Source organism: Chionomys nivalis, chromosome 9, assembly GCF_950005125.1.
Source record: "Chionomys nivalis chromosome 9, mChiNiv1.1, whole genome shotgun sequence".
Classification (NCBI taxonomy): Eukaryota; Metazoa; Chordata; class Mammalia; order Rodentia; family Cricetidae; genus Chionomys; species Chionomys nivalis.
The window spans coordinates 20,925,973-20,948,457 of record NC_080094.1 but is presented as its reverse complement, the minus strand read 5'-3'; the positions used below and the strand labels follow the sequence as shown (position 1 = coordinate 20,948,457).

The window sequence follows — 22,485 nt, the reverse complement described above, 5'->3', positions numbered from 1 at the left end:
AATTGGGGTGGCTTATAGTTTCAGAGGTTCAGTCCATTATTGTCATGAGAGGGAGCAAGGTGGTGTGGCAGGCAGATGTAGTGCTGGAGCTGAGAGTACTACATTGTGCAGGCAACAGAAAGTCAACTTAGACAGTGAGTGGTATCCTGAGCATAGAAAACTTCAATGACCACTGCTATGGAATAATTCTTTTGTACACTTGAAGATTTGCCATGAGGATTGGTTTAATAAGAAGCTGATTGGCTGGTAGGCAGACAGGAATTATAGGTGAAACAGTCAAACTAGGAGAATGATGGGAAGAAGGTCAGAGTCAGAGGAGATGCCAGCCAGTCACCAAGGAAGCAGGATGTAGAGAAAATGAGGTAACAGGCCATGAGCCACATAGCAAAGCATAGATAAGAAATATAGGTTAATTTAAATGTAAGGGTTAGTTAGTGGCCAGACGGTGGTGGAACATGTCTTTTGTTGGGGAATATTATGTTAAGGTGTGTTACTTTTGTTTATATTGCATTTGTTTAATTCTGTAAAGCTGTAAAGCAGGATACTCTGCCTGTCAGATCTGAATGGTCAATAGCAAGGCAAGAGAAAGGATGTGGGGGATGGCAGACAGAGAGAATAAATAGGAGAACTCTGGGAGGAGAGGAGTAGCCAGAGGAGGAGGAGGACATCAGGAGCCAGACATCCAGCTACGCAGCAATCCACAGAGTAAGAGTAAGATTTACAAAGAGAATAAGAAAAGCCTAGAGGGATAAGTTAAGAAAAGCTGGCAAGAAACAAGCAAAGTTAAAGCTAGATGTTTATAACTAGGAATAAACCTCCATGTGATTTATTTGGGAGCTGGGTGGTGGGCCCACCCTAAAGAGCCAAAAGAATAAAAACTGTGGGGCCCAGGCTGCACGGATGCCATAGCAGACAGCACCAGGTTTCAGGAAAAGTCATAAGCTGGCACTGCCCAGGAACAGACCATCCAAAAAAAGTTCTTAACATTCCAACCATTGTAGATAGAATCACCTGCCAGCATACATCCATTGCTTTTCACCAGGACACCCCTAGACAAATGTCAGCCAAGGTCTTGAACCTTAGAAATCCCTCACCCCTACATTTGCTACTATAAAAACCCAACCCCAACTGAGCTCGAGTCTCTCCAATCACTCCAATACAGTGGACACACAGAGACCGAGTTTGCAGACTTGTGTAAGAATAAAGGCTCTTTGCTTTACATACAGGACTTGGTCTCCAAGTTGGTTTTGGGGGGCTCCATGATCTAGGCATAACATTTGGGGGCTCGTCCAGGATTCCCCCAAGCTCTCTGGGACCACTACCCTTCAGCTGGCCAATAAGTTTTCTGTGTTTTTTGTATGCAAGTTTCATTTCATGTCTTTCTGTTTTGGATATCCTTCTGTACATGGGCCCAGAATCTGTGAGAGCCTATAGACAGTCTACATGGATGCATGGAAAGATCATAGGCGGGGTACAGGGCCCTTCTGTATTTTGGAGATCAAGTCCTGTATTCCTGTATGTAAAAGCAAAGAGTCTTTATTTTTTTTTATTTTATTTTTTTTATTTTTTTTTTGAGACAGGGTTTCTCTGTGGTTTTGGAGCCTGTCCTGGAACTAGCTCTTGTAGACCAGGCTGGTCTCAAACTCACAGAGATCCGCCTGCCTCTGCCTCTGCCTCCCGAGTGCTGGGATTAAAGGCGTGCGCCACCACCAACCGGCTAAGAGTCTTTATTCTTATACAAGTTGGGGTTGGGTTTTATAGTAGTAAAGGTAGGGGTGAGAGATTTCTAAGGTTCGGGACCCGATTGGCTGACATTTGTCTAGGGGTGTCCTGGTGAAAAGCGATGGGTGTGTGCTGGCAGGTGATTCTATCTACACTGGTTGGAATGTTAGGAATTTCCTTTGGATGGTCTGTCCCACCAACTAGAGACCAACTATTGAGGCCCATGAGCCTGTGGAAGGCATCTCATTCAAAGCATCACCATGATATTTATGTGTATACACACATGCACACAGGTGCCCTTGGAGGCTAGAAGACAGCATTGGGTCTTTTGGAACTGGAGTACATAACACTGTTATAAGCCACCCAGTGTGAGTGCTGGGAACCAAGTTCTGGTATTCTACAAGAGCAGCCAGTGCTTCTGACAGCTCAGACATCCTCCAACTTGAAGACATGAATTTTAGATGGCTGCACAAGTACCTCTAGTAATACAGTAAAAAGTACAATAGTTTAATAGTTTTTAATTCTAATTTTTATTAACTATTTTATGTACATTAATACGAAGTTCTGAAAATTGGTAAAAACATGTCTGAACTTTTTAAACAGTCATTGAATAAATCCACATTTATATTTTGTACATTAATAATGAAAGTGATACAGTAGTTATAGCTACATAGAAATATGTACAAGAATTCAAGACAGACTATTATTTGGCTTATTACAACATGTGTAGATACTACACAAAACACAAGAATACAATTTTCAGAAAAACAAAACATAACCCAAATCTCCTTTTAAAATTTAAAAAATAAAGTTTGGTTACCATTTATCATTAATTGGCAGTCAAATCTTGGACTAATTCAAATTAATTAATTTTGGAAAAGTTAAACTTTATGTTGAGCTAGACTGCCAGGTTAACACTTTATATTTTAAAAAATAAGTTTGCAGCTAAAGTATTTATACTGACACATCATCTAGAAATTAATTAGGAATGGCTTATGCCCATCCTCTCAGATTCTAGAAACACACAAGAAAAGATGAACACTAAAGACCTGATTCTTTAGAAGGCTATACCTCCAGTGTAAAAAGATCATCAAGGGGATTCCAGGAGTTAAACCCCAGTGGAAAACTCGCGAGAAACCATAATTATTGGGACAAAGAGTGATGTGAGATGGAAAGAAAAAGTTCAGTTCTTGAACTGAAACATTCTGATTATAAGGCATTAAGTGATACTAACGTGAGAGCTTCAAATATTTTCAGGAAATTAAATAAATGAGAATGAAAATTGATCTTTTTGAGTAAGGATCGTGCTATGTAGCCCAAGTTCCTTTGGAACCTGCTATATAGCCAGGCTGGTCTGATATTCACAGCAATCCTCCTGTGCTGCTGGAATTATAGGCATGTCCCACTGTACACAACAAGAATGAATGATTTTATCATAATGCTACTTTACTAATGAAATTTAATTTCTTATTTATCGGAATTTTATTCTACTAGATTAAGAAACAGTTTCTTATTTTAAGAACTACTGAATACAATCACATATAATACAATTTTAAGAACTGACTGAATACAATCACATATAATACAATTTTAAGAACTGACTGAATACAATCACATATAATAATTAAGGTAATATCATGAAAATCAAAACTATATAGTAGTTTTAAAAATGGAACAAATGTCCCTTTCATTGAGTTGTAACATCAGGCTAAGAGGGCTCAGGACTGGAAAGCAAGGAGTGGGGCAGCACAGGGATTCAGGTACAAAGCTGCTTGTACTTAACGAGAAGACAAAGGGACAGATAGCCTAGCATGATGGCAGTACCTGATGTGCAGTTACTACAGTAGGCCCAAGGCAGGCTGGTGCATCACCAAGCCCACATGTTGTGGGCGCTAACCCGGCCTTTGACATGAGCAGACAGTACAAGCATCTCAAACACTCACTGACCTCATATTAAAAAGTATAGAAGACATTTGATCATTTTGAAAAGAAAGCTAAAAAATAGTTTCTCCTTAATTCATCCTAAAAAGTAACCCAAGGAACAAAAATTTTAAAAAATATTAACATTTATAAAGGCACTTAAAATTTCTCTTCTAATCTAACTGAAAATACATGTCTGTCAGATACATCTTGAATAAGTTTCTTAAAAAAAAAACAACTTGCTTTTGGTGCAAGTTTTGGTATAACCCAGTGACAAAAGTGTGAAGGATGGAGCCCCCAAACTTCCTGCAGAACAACACCAAAGTGCTTTGGTCAGAAAAAGGAGTGTCATTAGTGATTTGCTCTTTCACTGACAACATCTTGTAGTCGCTTAAGTAAAACATCATCATTCTCTTGGCAGAGACGTTTGGCAGGTGATTCTGCATCTCCACTGATGGCTATTACGCGCTTCTTGGTTTTCTGATCACCTTGCCTTATCATGTTGTTGATATCTTTCAAACTCTACAAAAACAAGAGGTCATGTGTAAAAGATAGAAAAAAAAAGAGAAATGATAAGTAATGAACTAAGTTAACCGCCTTTCTCCTTTCTATCTTCTACCCTAGCCTAAGCACTGATATAGAGATTATCTTTTAAACAGGTAGCTTCCTGAGTGTTAAAAGATGATGTACCTTTGAACAGTAGTTCTCAACATGGAGCCTCCAGACAGAGGGAGCAGAGACACCGAGAAGCTGATGCTAGAAATGCAAATCTACAAGCTTTACCATCCACTTTCTGAGTCAGATGTTTTGATGTAGGGCCTAGCAGTACATGTTGTATTTATTTGTTTGTTTATGTGTGTGTGTGTGTGTGTGTGTGGTGTGTATAGGGCAAATTATTGATATGACATGTACAGGGGTCAAAAAACAACTTTGGGGAGTTGGTCCTTCCCCTCCAGTGTGGCTTTCTGAGATAGAATTCAGACATCAAGATTGTGCAGCAAATAGTTTTCCTCACTACATGTTCTGACCAGCTGCAGCCAACATTTTATGCTTGTTTGTTTTTAAAATCTTTTCATTTATTATTGATTTTTTAATGTGTATGAATGCTTTGTCAGCACATATACCATGTGTACTCCTGGTGCACACAGAGGCCAGAATAGAGTGTCAGATTTCTCTAAGACTGGCATTAGAAATGGTTGTGAGCCACCATGAGGTGCTGGGAATTGAACCTAGGTCCTCTGAAAGAGTGTACACACACACACATATATATATAGTATAACATTATATAGTACATATGATAAACTATATTATATATTTATAATATATATTATATGGTGGTTATATTCATATATGTATATAAGATACATTATATATTTAAAAAAAATTTGGAGTTTGTCTCTGTTGGAGGGACAGATACACATGTCAGGGCACATACGTGGGCACCAAAGGACAATTTACAGGAGTCATCTCTTCTATCATATAGGTCCCAGGGATATAACTCAGGTCATCAGGCTTGGTGGGAGGGCATTAACCTTCGGAGTCAATTTATTGGTGTTTTTTTTTTCCTCTGAGACAGGGTCTCATTATATAGCCCAAGTTGGCCTTGAACTACTAGAAGTCTGCCTGCTTCTGACTGATGCACTGCTATGCCTGGATTAACACGGTAATGCTTTTAAACTTAACATGTGCTTACTGCTTGTCCAGGGATCCTGATAATGTAAAGACTGGTATGGGGTCTGTGAGTCATCCCAGGTGATTCTGATGTTATAGGCACACAAGAAGTGGTTCCAGAAACTGCATCCCAGTTGTCTGGACCTGCCTGCTAGCTCTTGTAATTCCACAAACTTGGCAAGCTCCCCGAGTGATTTTGACTATGGCTTTGGAATCATTGCCTTGGATTCCAGATCTAAACACTGTTAATGGGAAATAAACTTTGGAGGAGGAAATAAAAGTTTCATCTTGGTCAATTTTCTTTGACAAGTACAGTAAGACCTCAGTAAGTGTGGAACCAAACAGGAAATCAAGGAGTTAAGGAGCTGTTATTACACCAACACTCAGAATTTGTCCAAATAATATGTAACGGCTTTTGAAAACTTTCGAAGCTTCTGTGTGGTCTCAGAAATACTGAAAAAGCTTATCTCTGAGATGCCTCCATCAGAGTACAGGATGAAGATGGAGTTAGTATCTTCATAAAAGCAGACATAAGAGGAGGCCCTTGTTTTGTAACTTTTCACTGACCTGACTGCCATCAATCTTAATATTCAAAGTCATACTTTAAATTAACATTCTCAAATAAGCATGGTTTATAGCCTCAGAAGGAGGGCAGCTTGGACAATCTATTAGAGAGACTTTTAAAAGCAAAGCAAAACAAAACACACCAAACAAACAGGGGTCAGAGAGATGGCTCAGTGGTTAACAGCACTAGTTGCTCTTCCAAAGGAACCAGGGTTTAATTCCCAGCACCTACATGGTAGTTCACAACTGTCTAAAACTCCAGTTCCAAGGGATCTGATGCCATCTTCTAGCCTCCAAGGGCAACATGCACACAAGTAGTGCATAGACATACACACCGCCAAAACACTCACATAACATAATAAAGTAAAAATTAATTTTAAAAAATCTTTAAAAAAAAAGGTGGTGGTGGACGCCTTTAATCCCAGCACTTGGGAGGCAGAGGCAGGCAGATATCTGAATTTGAGGCCAGCCTGGTCTACAGAGTGAGTTCGAGAACAGTCAGTGCTGTACACAGCACTTTGTTTCGAAAAACAACACAAAACCAGACATCTTAATAGTCCCTGAAACGTCATATGGGTAGCAATGGATTAAGCTATATCAACTAGCCAGGCAGTGGTGGTGCACACCTTTAATCCCAGCACTCAGAAAGCAGAGGCAGGTGTTCTCTGTGAGTTGGAGGCCAGTGTGGCCTACAAAGAAAATTCCAAGAAAGCCAAGGCTGTTAGACAGAGAAACCTATCTTGAAATACCAGCCAACAAACAAAAAGCCTGTATCAACTGAATGCCATGCTCTCTTTTCCTTTTCTTCTCTCTTTGTGGTACTAGGATGAAACCCAGGGACCAGTTATGCTTGGCAAGCTCCTTACCAGTGAGAAACATTTGCGGAACTAAACATACTGCTTCTTTTGGGAAGATAGTATCTTACTGCATAGTGCAGGCTGGACCTAAATCAAAATCTTCCTGCCTTGGTATTGGCAGAATGCAGATCAGATTGCTGCTCAGGCCACAATAAGTGCAGCAGCCCCTCCCCTCCTACACATACTGACAGGCACTCTATTGCTAGTGTTTGTTCTTTGTGAAGAACAGACTTAAAGGTGCCTGAGGTTTTTTAAATTGAGATGGTGAATGTGCAGGTTTGGAGGATACATCAAAGGGGTATTGGTTGTCATGTATCCTGCTTCCCACCCACTCTCCTGCCCTGTCCTAGAGAAGCAGGGAACCCGATTCTCTAGAGTCCTGTAAGAAGCCCATCTCCTTCCTGCCTTACAGGTCTGAACTCTCCTCGGATCTCCCACACAATATTGTGTCTGTCCATGTTGTTAACAACCTTTCCAAAAAACATCCTCCTCCTAAAACAGGTCCAAGCATCCCTCTTTAGCCCCACTTCCGAGACTGTTCAAACAACTCAAGAGCTGAGTGCTGGAATTACAGGTATGTACCATCATGCCTACTTTAATAGTAGTGTTTCTGGTCATACAAAGCATGACACAGTTAGTAGCTTATATTTTATTTTTTTTAAAGATTTATTTATTTCTTATGTATTCAACATTATGCCTCCATGTATGCCTGCACACCAGAAGAGGGCGCCAGATCCCATTACAGATGGCTGTGAGCCACCATGTGGTTGCTGGGAATTGAACTCAGAACCTCTGGAAGAGCAGCCAGTGCTCTTAACCACCGAGCCATCTCTCCAGCCCCCTAGCTTATATTTTATTAGTGGTAACTTTGTAACAAAAAGATTAATGAATGTTGAATTGATAAACTGAAGTCAGTTTTAAGAGGTAAAGTTACTTGAAATCCAACTTTGCACAGTTACTTGAAAATTCTAACTTGAAATCCAACACTGAACAAGTATGTACGTGAGCTGCTCTACAGCGAAGAGTGTTGTGCACCTTACCTTAGAAGGGCTGCCATTGAACTTGTACAGCAGAGCGCTCCTGGGGGTGAGGCCGGATCCATTTTTGTGTGGTGAAACATAAATGGAATGCTGCTGGGAAATGCGGCGTGGGGAACCCGGCTGCTGCTTAATATGTGGGAAAGGAGAGAGGGGTGGAGCATCCATCTAAAATAACCCAGAAATCATATTTTTAAGACAAAAGAATAAAAAAATCTTTGTTCTTATAACAGTAATTCTTTGTTAAAAGATAACTACATTTTAAGAACTAATTTATAACTGAAAAAGGCAAAAAAAAAAAACGGTTATTACTTACTGTTTCTATCAACTATTAAGAGGTAAGCTAAAACCTTCTTGGATCACCCAAGAAATCCTATAACTAGATTTAAAGAATCCGGGTAAGCAGGGCACACTGGCATGTTTGTAATGCCAGTACTCAGGAGCTGGGGCAGGAGTATATCAGTTCTAAGCTAGCCTGGGCTCTGCCTTTCCAAAACAAAACAAAAAACAAACAACAAACAATTGGGACAAATTACTAGGAATGGTAAACCAGAAACATGTGGACTCCTGTGTATATACTATGAAGGTAAGAACAGGACTTGAGGTTCGTTTAATTCCAAGTATCATTTAAAAAAAAAAAAAAAAAAAAAACAACCCTTTTACCACCACAGAAACAAAAACAAACCACAACCAAGTTTTATTGACTGATAAAGATGAACATAAAGACAAGACATTTCTAAGTAATGCCCAAGAAATCACAAACAGGTTGAATGAAATGACAAATGCAGTCCAGGATTTGAAAACTGGGTTCAATAAAGAGAAATACTGAAGAAAGCTCAGGCTGAAACGAAAATGGAATTGAAAAACTCAATATTCCCCTTAAATCCCAGCACTTGGGAGGCAGAGACAGGCGGATCTCTGTGAGTTCGAGACCAGCCTGGTCTACAAGAGCTAGTTCCAGGACAGGCTCCAAAACCACAGAGAAACCCTGTCTCGAAAAACCAAAAAAAGGCCGGGCGGTGGTGGCGCACGCCTTTAATCCCAGCACTCGGGAGGCAGAGGCAGGCGGATCTCTGTGAGTTCGAGACCAGCCTGGTCTACAAGAGCTAGTTCCAGGACTGGCTCCAAAACCACAGAGAAACCCTGTCTCGAAAAAACCAAAAAAAAAAAAAAAAAAAAAAAAAAAAGAAAAACTCAATATTCCAATTAGAAAATTCAGAGGAAAGTCTGACAAGTAGAACAGATCAAGCAGACGCTAGACTATCAGGCCTCAAAGACAAAATAGAGTAATTAGATCATGTAAGCAAAGAATACTAAAATGTTTTTTAAAAATATATAAAGATGTTAATAGAGTCCCAGATGTTGTTAGGCCCCCAGACCTTAGCACAACTGACTCCATGATGGAAATACCATTCAGGCTGTAAAACTCAGCACACAGATAGCACCACCTGTCAAAACTAAAACAAAGATCTAACCCACCAAAGCCCATAGTTCTGGAAAAGTCTCTAAATGCACTAACCTTGCTTTTGGGTTTCTGTAGTTCCTCTTTTGGCTAACTGTTCCTATTAACTGACATATGTCAACCCAGGATATGGTTTTTGTGGTTAAAAGCTCACCCTGAGAAAAAGGCTTGGGATCTCAAACACCCACTGTAGTAGACAGCTGGCTAATAAAGCTTTTCTATTGGCTTAAACCCATGTCTAAGCAGTTTTCTCTGATGTATACCCCACAACAAAAGGATTATACAGGAACTATGGTAAACCATGAAAACACCAAATCTTTGACTAGAGACACAAATGAAGGAAGAGAATGTAGGTCAATGGCACAGAGCAGATCTTCAAAAGATGAGAGAAAACTTCCCCAAACTAAGACAAGACACACCCATACAGATACAAGAAGCACACAGAACCTCAACCAGACAAGACCAGAAAAGAAACTCCCCAAGGCATATCATAATCAACACACTAAATACACAGGAAAAAGGGAATGAAAGCTGTTGTGTTATACTACACAGGGCCCAAAAGAAACCTTTGCTGACTTGTTACAGAGAGAGACTTCAGCTGTAAAAAGAATGTTATCAAATTCAGAAGCTAGACAAATAGTAATTGAGCCTTTGGCTTTTGAAAATGCTAATTCACAATGCAAAGGGGTAATTAGGCCTTTGAAGGCAAGATCATCACCCACAGAGGAATGAATCCAAGATACAGTTAATTAATATTGAATCTCATAACCAAAATGATGCTTGGATAGCAAGAGGTGATTTACAGAAACTTAAAGAAAAATCAAAAAAAAAAAAAAAAAAAAAAAAAAAAGAAAAATCAAAATGTCAAGTGTTTTAACTGTGGCACACCTAAGAAGGAATTGTAGACAGGGCATGCCCAGAAACAATGCTTCTAATCCAGACAGAAGGCCCTTGACTTCTAAAGTATGTAGAACTTTAATCCCAGCACTCGGGAGGCAGAGGCAGGCGGATCTCTGTGAGTTCGAGACCAGCCTGGTCTACAAGAGCTAGTTCCAGGATAGGCTCCAAAACCACAGAGAAACCCTGTCTCGAAAAACCCAAAAAAAAAAAAAAAAAAAAAAAAAAAAGTATGTAGAAGGGTGAAGCAAAGCCTGACATTGGACCAATGAATGCAGATTAACAAGGGACAGACAAGGCAACCCTTTGCCATTGGCAACACCTTGAGGGGCCTCTCACAGGCCCCCATGTCAAATTTGGTCCAATCATTCCCTGTCACTGTGGAGGAAACTCCTCCCCAGAGCAATTAAAGGACCTCATGCCTGGAAAACCATACTGCTCTGGATGATAGAACAGTTTTAGAAGATAAAACAAAAATCTCAAGAGAAACCATAAAGCAAATATAATAAAGATTAGATTTGAACAAGAGAGACCTTTGATTAGAAGAGGTAATAGTTCATCAACCAGTGTGACTAATCAATCTAAACTAACTTATAAGACTAACAAATGCTTTTCATTGATGAGATAAAACTTGCCAAAAGGGAAACTCCCCAAAGTTAGGGTTGGGGCAGGGCTTTGTTTTTGTCTTTCCAAGAGAATGAAGGCATCCAGTCAAAGAATCTGAAGAACATTGGACAAACAAGACATCTGAATAAAATTATGAATCATCCAGAGAAAATGTCCTAAGAAAAAGAGTAAATTAGCCTATTGGTATATCACATTTCTAACAGCTGGGCGGTGGTGGCGCACACCCATAATCCCAGCACTTGGGAGGCAGAGGCAGGCATATCTCTGTGAGTTCGAGGCCAGCCTGATCTACAAGAGCTAGTTCCAGGACAGGCTCCAAAGCTACAGAGAAACCCTGTCTCAAAAAACAAAAACAAAAAAACCAAAAAACACAAAAAACATTTCTAACAGGATAAAATTTTATAAATCATCCCAAATGTTTCTGCTGTTCTCTAAAAGCATAAAATACAAATAGTCTTTTTGTAGTCTCAGTTCAATTAAAAATTAAAGCTGGCTTTAGAGTTGGAGTGTGGCTCTCTCCTTCTCTAAACCCAAGCATGTAAAACGGAATATCCAGAATCTCTGTCTCATCTCAGAAGAGCCACTTGATAGAAAAGAAGAAAAACTAAAATTAAGGAACTATTCTATTGCCACTAATCACATAATTCTTTGGTTTTATTTTGACTCTTTAAAACTTTTATTAAGACATAAATATCTCAAAATTTATAAAATTTGCCAGGTGGTGGTGGTGCATGCTTTTATTTTAATTCCAGCACTTGGGAGGCAGAACAGTCGGATCTCAGTGAGGTCAAGGCCAGTCTAGTCTACAAAGTGAGTTCCAGGACAGCCAGGCCTGTTACACAGAGAAACTCTGTCTTGAAAAACAAACAAACAAACAAACAAAAATCCAAAAACCAAAACAAAACAACCCAACACACACACACACACACTTTAACTTTTTGCCATGGTATTAATAGTTATATAGAGTACTAATTCTAGAAAAAAAGCTTCATCTAGCTTCCTGTACATCATTTTGAGTTTGAACATCAGATAACTAGGAATTAAGTTTCTGCACTCTGAATGTACATAACAAATTATGGTCCTTTAATCTTTTTGAGATCTACTATTAAAACATTTCAAATGTTTTAAGTTTTCTACAGTGAACCATGATCATACCTAACAGTGGCTTCTAAAGTCTCCAAAAGGAGGACAGGGCCCCACAATGATGATTCCACCAGAACTTTGGTAATGCCACTAAACTGACAAAGCACCCAAAGATAGGCTTTAGACTATAAACTGCTCAGGACAATTTCCAGCCTCACAGACTACTCTAGCCAGAACTTGAGATAAACCCTGAACTTTCCCATTATAGAGACTGGACAACAATGATATAATTAGCTCTCCCAAGACTTGCCAATTATCCCAATTTTTGTGGCAGGGTCCACTAAAGATGCTGTTTCCCCCAAACAGCAGAAAGTAATTTAAAGGATATGAGGCCCACATTCCCAAAAGGTAGGGTGGGTGGGTTTTGGTTATTCAGTGGGTTATGGACATTTGTCATTATTTAGAGGGTTTGATTATAAGTTGCTATTGGTCATGGTCAGGAAAAAAGCTGAACAAAGGACATTAGATTCAGGGATCTTGTTCTAAAAAGAAAAAGGGGAAGCGGGAGGTGGTGGTGCAAGCCTTTAATCCCAGCACTCAGGAAGCAAAGGCAGGGGGAATCTCTTTGAGCTCGAGGCCCGCCTGGTCTACAGAGCGAGTTCCAGGATAGGTTCCAAAGTTACACAGAGAAACCCTGTCTCAAAAAAAAAAAAAAAAGAAAAGAAAAGAAAAGAAAAAGGGGAGATAGAGAAATAGGATAAAAGGGGAGATTATTGAATCATACTGTACGTTCCTACTCTTGTTCAAATGTACCTATACAGCTCATTTACCAATGTAATGCAAATTTCTAGTCCTTGAAAGTTATTATTACAAATTATTTAGGATAATAAAGAAATGCAGGTTAGTAACTAGTCACCAAACATATAGTCAAGTTAGATATATTTTCTAGCTCAAACAGAGATATATTTTAGACAGGTGGTCTTCAAACACTTTAGAGGTCTAGAGAATATGGCATTAGAAATGTTTTAATATGGCTGGAGGGATGGCTCAGAGGTTAAGAGAACTGACTGCTGTTCTGGAGGTCCTGAGTTCAATTTCCAGCAACCACAGGATGGCTCACACCCATCTATAATGAGACCTGGTGCCTAGAACACTATATACATAATAAATAAAAAAAATAAAAAAAATGTTTTAATAACATAGGTTCTTTTTTTTTTTTTTTTGGATTTTTTGAGACAGGGTTTCTCCATAGCTTTGGTTCCTGTCCTGGAACTAGCTCTTGTAGACCAGGCTGGCCTCGAACTCACAAAGATCCACCTGCCTCTGCCTCCCGAGTACTGGGATTAAAGGCGTGCGCCACCACTGCCCGGCTTTTTTCTTTTTTTTAAATGAGAATGAGACATGTCTACTCCTAGTAGTACTAATCTACTTCAGAGAAGATGATGGGCATCAAAGAAATTCTATATGGAGTTGACTTTGTTTGTAGCAAAAGTTAACCACTGGGCAAGATACTGCTCTTGCCTTGACTGATGACAGTAAACTGTCCAAACTGGACAAGCAGGACACAAAAGAAAATGACTGCTGAACTTTGCCAAGACAAGATAGGAAAGTCCTTCAAAAATCCTGCTTCACAGAAAAGTCTGTCGGATATTCTAGGACTGTAAACCGAAGATGGATGCCCCAATGCTACAGAGGAGCCCTGGGTGACAGTCCAGGCAGTCAGCTGCTTCTGTCACTACTCACACTTTTTGGAAGTCACTTGCCTGCACATTCTGCTTATTCAGTTAAAATTATTTCCTTCTTGGGTCTCTGAGGGAGCTGAAGCCTAGATAATTATAGTTCTCCCTATTTACCTGATATAGAAAGCAAGTTATGATAGAAAGTAAATTAGGTACAAGATTTAGCTATGGAATATTATCTCTGAAATTGTCAAATGCAAATGGACTAGACATAGTTGATGTATTTATTGCCTCTGTATAGTTACTGTACTTATTGTATATAGTTTTTCTCATATTAGTTATAGCCTTTTTTATTTTAGATAAAAAAGGAAAGTGTAGTGGTATTTAATTCATATTTTTTTAGTTAAAGCTTGCTTTAGGATCAGAAAAGTAAAACAGCCACATTGGCCAACCTTACAGGCCAGGCAGCAATGACACATACCTTTAATCCCAGTAGCCACAATGATACACATCTTTAATCCCAGAAGCCACACTAGCTTGCCATAGAAACCAGGCGGTAGTGGTGCACGCCTTTAATCTCAGAACTAGGGAAGATTTTAAGACGGGAAGAGAGAGTTCTCAGTCTGTCTCATTCTGAGGTTTCCTGGAGGCAGGATCACCATTTTCAGGTTGAGTTAAGAGCCAGCGGTTGACTGCTTTGCTTTTCTCGTCTTCAAGTTTAACCCTAATATCTGTCTCTGAGTTTTTATTAATCACTATGTACTTCACTACATAGTTATAATTTTCCTTGTTACTAGACTCAGAAAAGAAACTCACAAAAGAGGTGTAAAGTGTATAAGGTTGAGAGACATTAGAGGATAGTTTTGGGTTGGTAATGCAAGTTAGGATAGAAAGTAAATTAGGTACAACACATTGGACTCACCAAGATAGGATAGCTACTGGAGTATTTTCTCTGAATTTGTCAAATGCTATGGACTAGACATTATTAATGTAATTATTCCATGTATATAACTGTATATAGTTATTGTATACAGTTTTTCAATGTTAGTTAAAACCTTCACTTTTTATTTAGACAAAAAGGGGAAAATGTTTTGTGATATTTTGTTTGTGTTCTGACAAATAAAGCTTGCTTGGAGTCAGAGGGCAGAGCTAGTCACTATTTAACCACAGAGGTCTAGAGGACTATAGAGAGGAGACAGGAGGTAATAAGGTGGAGCGGAGAGGGGATCAAGGCCTTTTTGGACAGAGGAACAGCAGAGGTAGGAAGCAACTAGCAGCTGCTCCTCTGCTTCTCTGATCTTTCAGATTTTTACTCTGATATCTGACTACTGGTTTTTATTGATAAGATTAATTAGATATACACACCAGAAAGCTGAAAGAGAAAAAAAAATACAAGTAATAGATAAAAGAAAAACATCAGAATAATAGCTAACTTTTCAACAGAAACTTTGAAAGCCAGATGAGCCTGGAGAAATGCACTCAAAAGTTCTAAAAGTCCATGACATAAATTATTGTACCTGGCAAAACTATCTGCCATGGTTGAAGAAGAGACCAAAAATATTTATGTTCAGGGGTTGGAGAGATTGCTCAGTGGTTAAGAACACTGACGGCTCTTCCCGAGGACCTGGGTTCAAGTTCCAGCATCCACATGGCAACTCACTACTGTCTGTAACTCCAAGGTCTGACAACCTTACAGACATACATGCAGCCAAAATGCCAATGCCAATAAAATAAATAAATTATTTTTAAAAACTTACTATATGGTCTTGATTGGACAAGTCATACTTCAATGCAAATGACTTCACTCTTCCTACATATATTGTGTTGTAGAATTTGATAAGATCACCTCTTTCCTCTTTCACTGGTTCACTGGAACAGTTGGGTGTCTTTGTGGCATCTTCTATGTCTGTTAAGAAGAATTTATCATTGTGATAGGTATGCTATAATATTATATTAGTGACTTGGATTACATTCCTTATAATAAAATTAAAAAGAAATACAAATCCTTGTAAAAAGCAATTAATAGTTTTAGAAAAATCTATCTGCACACTTTACAAATCAAACTGGGAGTGTAGTGGCACATGCCTGTAATCCCAGCAATTGGAATGCTGAAGTCAGAGAATCAAGAGTCCAAGCTAGCCTGGGATATACTATGAGACTCTGTTAATAAAAAATCCAATTAGAATGTAGAAAAATGCAATTGTGTGGTCTGAATGTGCACTCTTTTCTCTAGTAGAAGTTCAGAAAACACAGTTCACAAGAGCAGTTTTTGAGCTCAGTGTCCCTGCTGGCCTTTATTAAAGGGGAGCCAGATCTGATCAGGTCTTAAACTACTCTTCAAATGTGTGGCAGTAAAAAAAGAAACCCTGAACTTCAGAGCACAAGAAGGCCTATAGATGCTTATACTGGTGTCTGAAGAAGGTGAAATGACTCTAAAAAGGCAAGGCATAAATTCATAGGTTAAGAAAGAGGCATATGCCGGGCGGTGGTGGCGCACGCCTTTAATCCCAGCACTTGGGAGGCAGAGGCAGGCGGATCTCTGTGAGTTCGAGACCAGCCTGGTCTACAGAGCTAGTTCCAGGACAGGCTCCAAAGCCACAGAGAAACCCTGTCTCGAAAAACAAAACAAAACAAAAAAGAAAAAAAAAAAAAAGAAAAAAAAAAAGAAAAAAAAGGCATATGGGCCAGAGATGGCAGCACACACCTTTCATGGCAGCACATAGAGTTCCAGCCAGTTAGGGCTACTAGTGAGATCCCGGCTCAAAAAATAAAAGAAAATAAAGATGAATTGTTTGAGTTTATCTTTTTTTGCAAATGCAAGGCAAGTAAGTAGTAGGGTTTTTTTGTTTTTGAGACAGTCTTATTCCTTAGTAGAAGATAACCTCAAACTTGCAGCTATCTTCCTACCTCAGCTTCCACAGTGTTGAATTTAGGCATGAGCTACCACAACTGGCCAGCACATTAGAGGGCTTTTGTTTTCTCTTGCATAACAGGAACTCTAAGTTTGCTCAAGGTGCCTTCCTGATTGTTTCCTGTTTGTTGGTATCACTCTGGAATAGATTCTGACCTCAGGCAGAGCTTTAGTTTACTCATTGTTTAGGGACAAGTATATAACCTTCAGCCTACTTGTATAAGAATCACCCCTCCCTCGCACCCCTTCTCTCTTTCTTTCTCTTTGTCTCCCCACTCCACTACCCCCAAACAGGGTTTTTCTGTGTAACAGCCCTGGCTGCTCTAGAACCAGCTCTGCAGACCAGACTGGCCTCAAGCTCATAGATTCACTGGCCTCTGCCTCCCAAGTGTTGGGAGTAAGGTGTGTGCCACCATGCCTGGCCTGTTTCTTTACAATAGTGAAGAATCCACTGCCAATTAAAAGAAATTCAGCCTATCAAAATGAGTTATTTTCAGCAAGGCTGAAACATGCCTTCATCTTAGGAAACCAGAAAACTGAAACAGTTCAGGGCTATGCAGCCCCTGGGAACCTCCAAAGGGGTCTCAGACCCAATTTGGATGTCATCTCCCATTAGCAAAGTGCTGAGGATTAAAGTCAGGACCTGCTCATTCTGGTAAAAGTGCTCTTCTGACCTCCATGGGCACTTGTACACATATATAAATTTAAAAAAAAAAAAAAAACTTTAAAACCAAATAGTCAGGGGCTAGAGAGATAGCTCAATGGTTAAAAACACTTCTTGCTCTTGCAGAGGACCTGGGTTTAGTTCCCAGCACCCACATGGTGGCTCACAGTCCACCCAGTTCCAGGGGATCTGATGCCCTTTTCTGACCTCCAAGGGCACTACATGCAAGTGGTACACAGATGTGCAGCATCTATACATACTTTAAAAAGTTTAAAACAAGACAAAACAAAAACCCCAAGATTACACTCCTTAAAATAGAATAAAATAAACAAATTGCCTATTGGCTCTGCCGTTAGAGATGTTCCTTTTGCCACATAGTACCCTGCACAACTTCAAACTCTTGCAGAATCTTCCCCATCAACAAAAGGCCTTTACCAGAAATGATCCCTCAACAGATATAAATTTCTGTTTTTTTCTTAACTATACAGTCTCAGGTGTCTTGTTATAGTAACAGAAAATAAACGCAGAAACTTTTTTTTTTTTGGTTTTTCGAGACAGGGTTTCTCTATGGTTTTGGAGCCTGTCCTGGAACTAGCTCTGTAGATCAGGCTGGTCTCGAACTCACAGAGATCCGCCTGCCTCTGCCTCCCGAGTGCTGGGATTAAAGGTGTGCGCCACCATCGCCCGGCTCTGGGTATGCTTTTTCAAAAGTAATTTCTGGGGTACAGCTATAGCTCAGTTGGTGGAGTGTTTGTCTAGCATATTCCAAGTCCTGGATTCAATTCTCAACATCCCATAAACTGCACGGTGCCACAGTGCTCAGGAGATGGAAGAATCAGAATTGCAAGGGCATCCTTTGATCCACAAAAAGTGAGATCAGCCTGGGCTAGCACTCGTCTCAAAAAACAAAAGCAAACAAAGTCCACAAAATAGGTAAGGAATCCAGGGGCTTTTGCTGTTCCTCCTGGTTTATTTCACACTACCTCAGGAATAATATGCTTAAGTAAAAAGAAGTAAATGTGGCCTACAAATCTTGAATAGTCAAATTCTGAAAGATTATTAAATGGTTTACACCTGAAATGTCTCCCATAGGCTCACAGTTAAAACCTTGACTCCCAGCAGGTGGCACTATTTTGGGAGGCAGTGACAATTTTAGGAGATACAGCCTAGTTAAAGAAGGAAAGTCCTGGGAGGTGGGCCTTTAGTTATAGTCAGTCCCAAGGCCCTCTCATTTCCTTTCTGCTGTTACCCACTATGACATTTGCCTCCTGACAACCCAGAAATAATGAAGCCAGTTGACCATGGAACAATAACTCTGAACCCATCTTGTCTTTTTTTCTTTCCTTTTTTTAAATGGTTTCTCTCAGGTATGTTGCTGCCACAAAAACTTAGCACAACAGGACTGTTGACTGAGATCGTCAAAGTTTAAATCCTAGTACACTGTTTTTGTTAACCCCTCCTGCTGCTGTGAGACAATATTCTGAAAGCACTTAAGGAGAATGGCTTTGTTTTTCCACATGGTCAAGGTTATAAGGCCATCACGACAGGAAGTTCAGGCAGCAGGTCACGCTGCACCCACAATCAGATACAGAGAATGATGGGTGCACACACTCAGCTAGCTTCTCATGCAGTTTAGGACCCCACCTCAGGAAACAGTGCTGCTGCTTTTCTTTGCCCACTTCAATGAATCTCCTTATGACAATCCCTCATAATCATGCCTGGAGGCTTACTAGGTGATTCCAGATCTTGTCGAGTTGACAATCAACACTAACCAACCCAACACTACAGTGATACAGTGTTGTGCAATTTAAAAAATTGTCTTTAGATCTGAGAGTGCAGTGCAATGGCAGAGTGCTTGCCTAACATGCTTAAGACTTTGGGTTTAATCTCCAGAAATGAGAAAATAAGCGGGATGTGGGGGTTGGAGAGATAGACCAGTGAAAAGCATGTACTGCTCTTGCAGAAGACACAGTTTGGTTCCCAGCATCCATATTAGACAGATTACAAATGCCTGTAACACCATTTTAGGGAATCCCAACACCCTCTTCTGGCCTCCACAGGCACCTACAATCAGTCAGTCAGTCAGTCAGTCAGTCAGTCAGTCAGTCAGTCAGTCAGTCAGTCTCTCTCTCTCCCTCTCTCTCTGACACATACACAAATAAACAAATCTTTAAAAATAGTGAGAGAGCATTGCTCACTTCTCCTACATTTTGAGTCCACATATGATACCTACTATATTGCAGTCCAAGATTTATTAGGTATAACATATTAAGTTGGATAGCTTACCACCATCTGTCATTTCACAATCACCACTGTATGCCACAACTTCTCTTGGAATACTTTTCAAGAGAACACTCCTATACACCTACAAGCCAGAGGGGGAAGGATCATTCAGTCACAAAGAGATACAATTTAAAATCCAAACAATAGTAAAATAAAGTCAGTTAAATAATTCTCAGATGGGTTATCATCAGGAGTTAAAATTGGCCGGGCAGTGGTGGTGCATGCCTTTAATCCCAGCACTTGGGAGGCAGAGGTAGGCTGATCTCTATGGGTTCAAGGGAAGCCTGGTCTACAGAGCAAGTTTCAGGACAGCCAAGGCTACACAGAGAAACCCTGTCTTGAAATAACAAAACAAACAAACAGACAAGGAAGGAAGGAAGGAAGGAAAACAGATTATTACTAGTCAAGTGTGGTGATGCACACCTTTAATCCCAGCACTCAGGAGGCAAAGGCAGGCGGATCTTGGTAAATTTGAGTCCAACCTGGTCCATATAGTTAGTTCCTGGCCAGCTAGAGCTACGTAATGAGACTGTCTCAAAAACCAAACCAAAATAAAATCCAACAAACAAATAATGAAATATTATTATTATATATAATAAAAGATATATACCAATCTTTTGCTAGGTTTATAGTGAAAAATGTCTCCTCCTAAAATGAACAGTAGTTACCCCAGAATTTGTGAGAATATATGCATGATATGGATGAATCAGAGTCAGATTTCCTGGCTTCTATTTACACGGTCCTTTAACAAAAGTATTTCTTGCAATTACTAACCAGAATATCCAAACTATAGTAAAACTATCACGCAACTACTTCTTATGACTTGTCAGCAAGAAAATGGCACAAAAATCTATTTTTGGACAGTAGTAAAAATAATGTAACTCACGTGACTATTAGCTTGGGGCTGATTCCTATAACTTTTCATTATTTCTTGAAAAGTTCTTTCTTCTTTTGTTACCTAGGGGGAAAAATTACAAATATCAATTGCTATTGAAAGAAAAAATGGCTCTGAACAAAAACTTCAATTATAGCTTGTTATTGAGAGCAGTCTTGCAGAAAGCCATTAATCCCAGGCCAATCCATGACTAAAAACCGCATACATTTATGATTTTTGCTATCTTTAAAGTTCAGGGTTTGTGGCCCGTGGGGACACAGTTAACAGTTTCATTAATCAAAAAGCACTAGAACTAGTATGATAGAACTATATTGAAAATGAATTTTTACAAAAAACAGCAGAAGAAAACACAGACCTGCTAAACCCCCTGCAGTTTCTGGCTTTATTACTTTTAAGTACTTTTTTAGAAGGAATTAACCTCCTACTATCGGGACAGAAATGAGAGAACTGCATAGTTATTGTGGAATTAGATTTGAAGGTTTTAAGACAGTTTGCAAGGGGTTCTAATACTCAGAAGTAACAGAAGGTCTAAGGAAAGGAAACAGATCAGTGACCCAAAGAGGAATCCATTCTGTTATCTGTTATCACAACATCGGCTTCAATTAATCCTTCCCTAATTCACTCACTGTCCATTAGCACTGAACCATTTTCTATAATGATGACTTAGAAGTGGAAAAGCCTCAATTCTGACAGATTTCTGGAAAAACACAAATGATTTTAGTTAAAGGCATTTATCAACACTCTGTACAGAGATTTTTTTAAATTTTATATGTATGAGTGTTTTGTCTACGTGAATGTCTATGTTCCAAATGCACATCTGGGGACCAAGGAAGCCAGAAGAAGACATGAGATCCCCTAGAACTAGAGTTACAGGAGGTTGTAAACAGTCATGTGGGTGCTGAAAATTGAATCCAGGTTATTCTGAAGAGCAAGCAATACTCATACCCACTGAGACATTTTTCCAGCTCCTATATATCAATTTTAAAGAGGTATTAGACAGGAAGGTCACAAGAGTTTGGAAACATACCCTTTGCCTCAAACTCTTAAAAATCTAGTCTTAAAATTATATACATTGAATAAAATTGCTAATTTGGCCAATATATTGTCAAAATAGAAGTTATGAATAAATATTTCTCATATATGTCCAACTCTTAAGAAACAAGCAAGATACGTTATTTTGTGACCTAAAACATAGTGTAGCAACTAAAAGCAAAAACTATTTGCAAAGCCACATGATATAAATCGAAGAAAGGCAATATAGAACAGAGGCATCCTACACCAAATCATGAATGAAGAGGACCTGTGTTGCCACTTACTGGGTAATTTTAGCCAAATGACTTTCAGTTCTGGGCCTTACTCATCTAAATGTAATGCTCACTTTCCTTTTAAGTCTTATATCAGAGATGTCACAGGCAGAGCGGGAAATGTGCTAGTCACAGTTTCCAATTTCTTTAAACCAGTGTATTCTTTTTTAAAATCTTAGAATTTCATTTATGATAATGATGGTGTGTATGTGAACTCAGGAGCACATATGACACATGTGCAAAGATCAGAGAGCAATGTTCAGAAGTCAGTTTTCCCTTTCTTCCCTTCCATTGTGGGTACCAGAAATCAAATTCAGGCTATCAGGCTTATGTGGCAAGCACCTTTACCCACTGCGTCATCTCACTGGTCCAAAGCAAACTGTAGTCTTATCAAGTGGAAAAAGTGATTATTATTAAACTTATAAGACAGTCCAGACAATGTAATAGTTTGATATTATTTAATTATGGTAATCAATATTGCTTGTAGCACAAAAGGAAAACTAAGGATCAAGTTCAACAACTTTTTATAGATGCTTCAAGTTAACAACTAGGGCAAAGACCTTCTCCTATTCTATACATACTTTCGCCATGATGTAAAAGGCACACAGAAGGAGCTGATCCAAATGCCGGTCTTTCATTAAATCAGGGCAGTGAACTAAAGTGAATTCAAAACATGTCCAGATCTTCCTTCGTAACTCATTAGAAACATCAAGTTTTAAACATAAATCACGTAAGCGCACACTTGCCAAATGATAGACCTAAGATAGAAGAAAACACATTATTATAAAACAAATCATTTCTCAAGTTTTTATATCTTACCATGAATATGGGCTTATAGGTCATTAAAAAACAGGCAGACTGTTAATTACCAAATCATCTAAATTTCCTGTTTTATAGCATTAGTTCGCT

General features: G+C 39.2%; 1 protein-coding gene across 1 annotated transcript in view; it reads right to left on the bottom strand.

The window, feature by feature from the left end:
- Nucleotides 1–2,312: 2,312 nt before the first annotated feature.
- Rbl1 (RB transcriptional corepressor like 1) overlaps nucleotides 2,313–22,485 on the bottom strand; it is a 65,480-nt gene continuing 45,307 nt past the window's right edge. The window contains exons 17-22 of the mRNA XM_057780811.1: nucleotides 22,158–22,334; nucleotides 20,264–20,335; nucleotides 19,381–19,459; nucleotides 15,277–15,425; nucleotides 7,775–7,939; nucleotides 2,313–4,164 (exon numbers count right to left, since the gene is read on the bottom strand). Coding sequence (XP_057636794.1) covers nucleotides 3,994–4,164; nucleotides 7,775–7,939; nucleotides 15,277–15,425; nucleotides 19,381–19,459; nucleotides 20,264–20,335; nucleotides 22,158–22,334 — 813 coding nt within the window. The 3' untranslated portion in view covers nucleotides 2,313–3,993. The remainder of the gene's footprint in view (nucleotides 4,165–7,774; nucleotides 7,940–15,276; nucleotides 15,426–19,380; nucleotides 19,460–20,263; nucleotides 20,336–22,157; nucleotides 22,335–22,485) is intronic.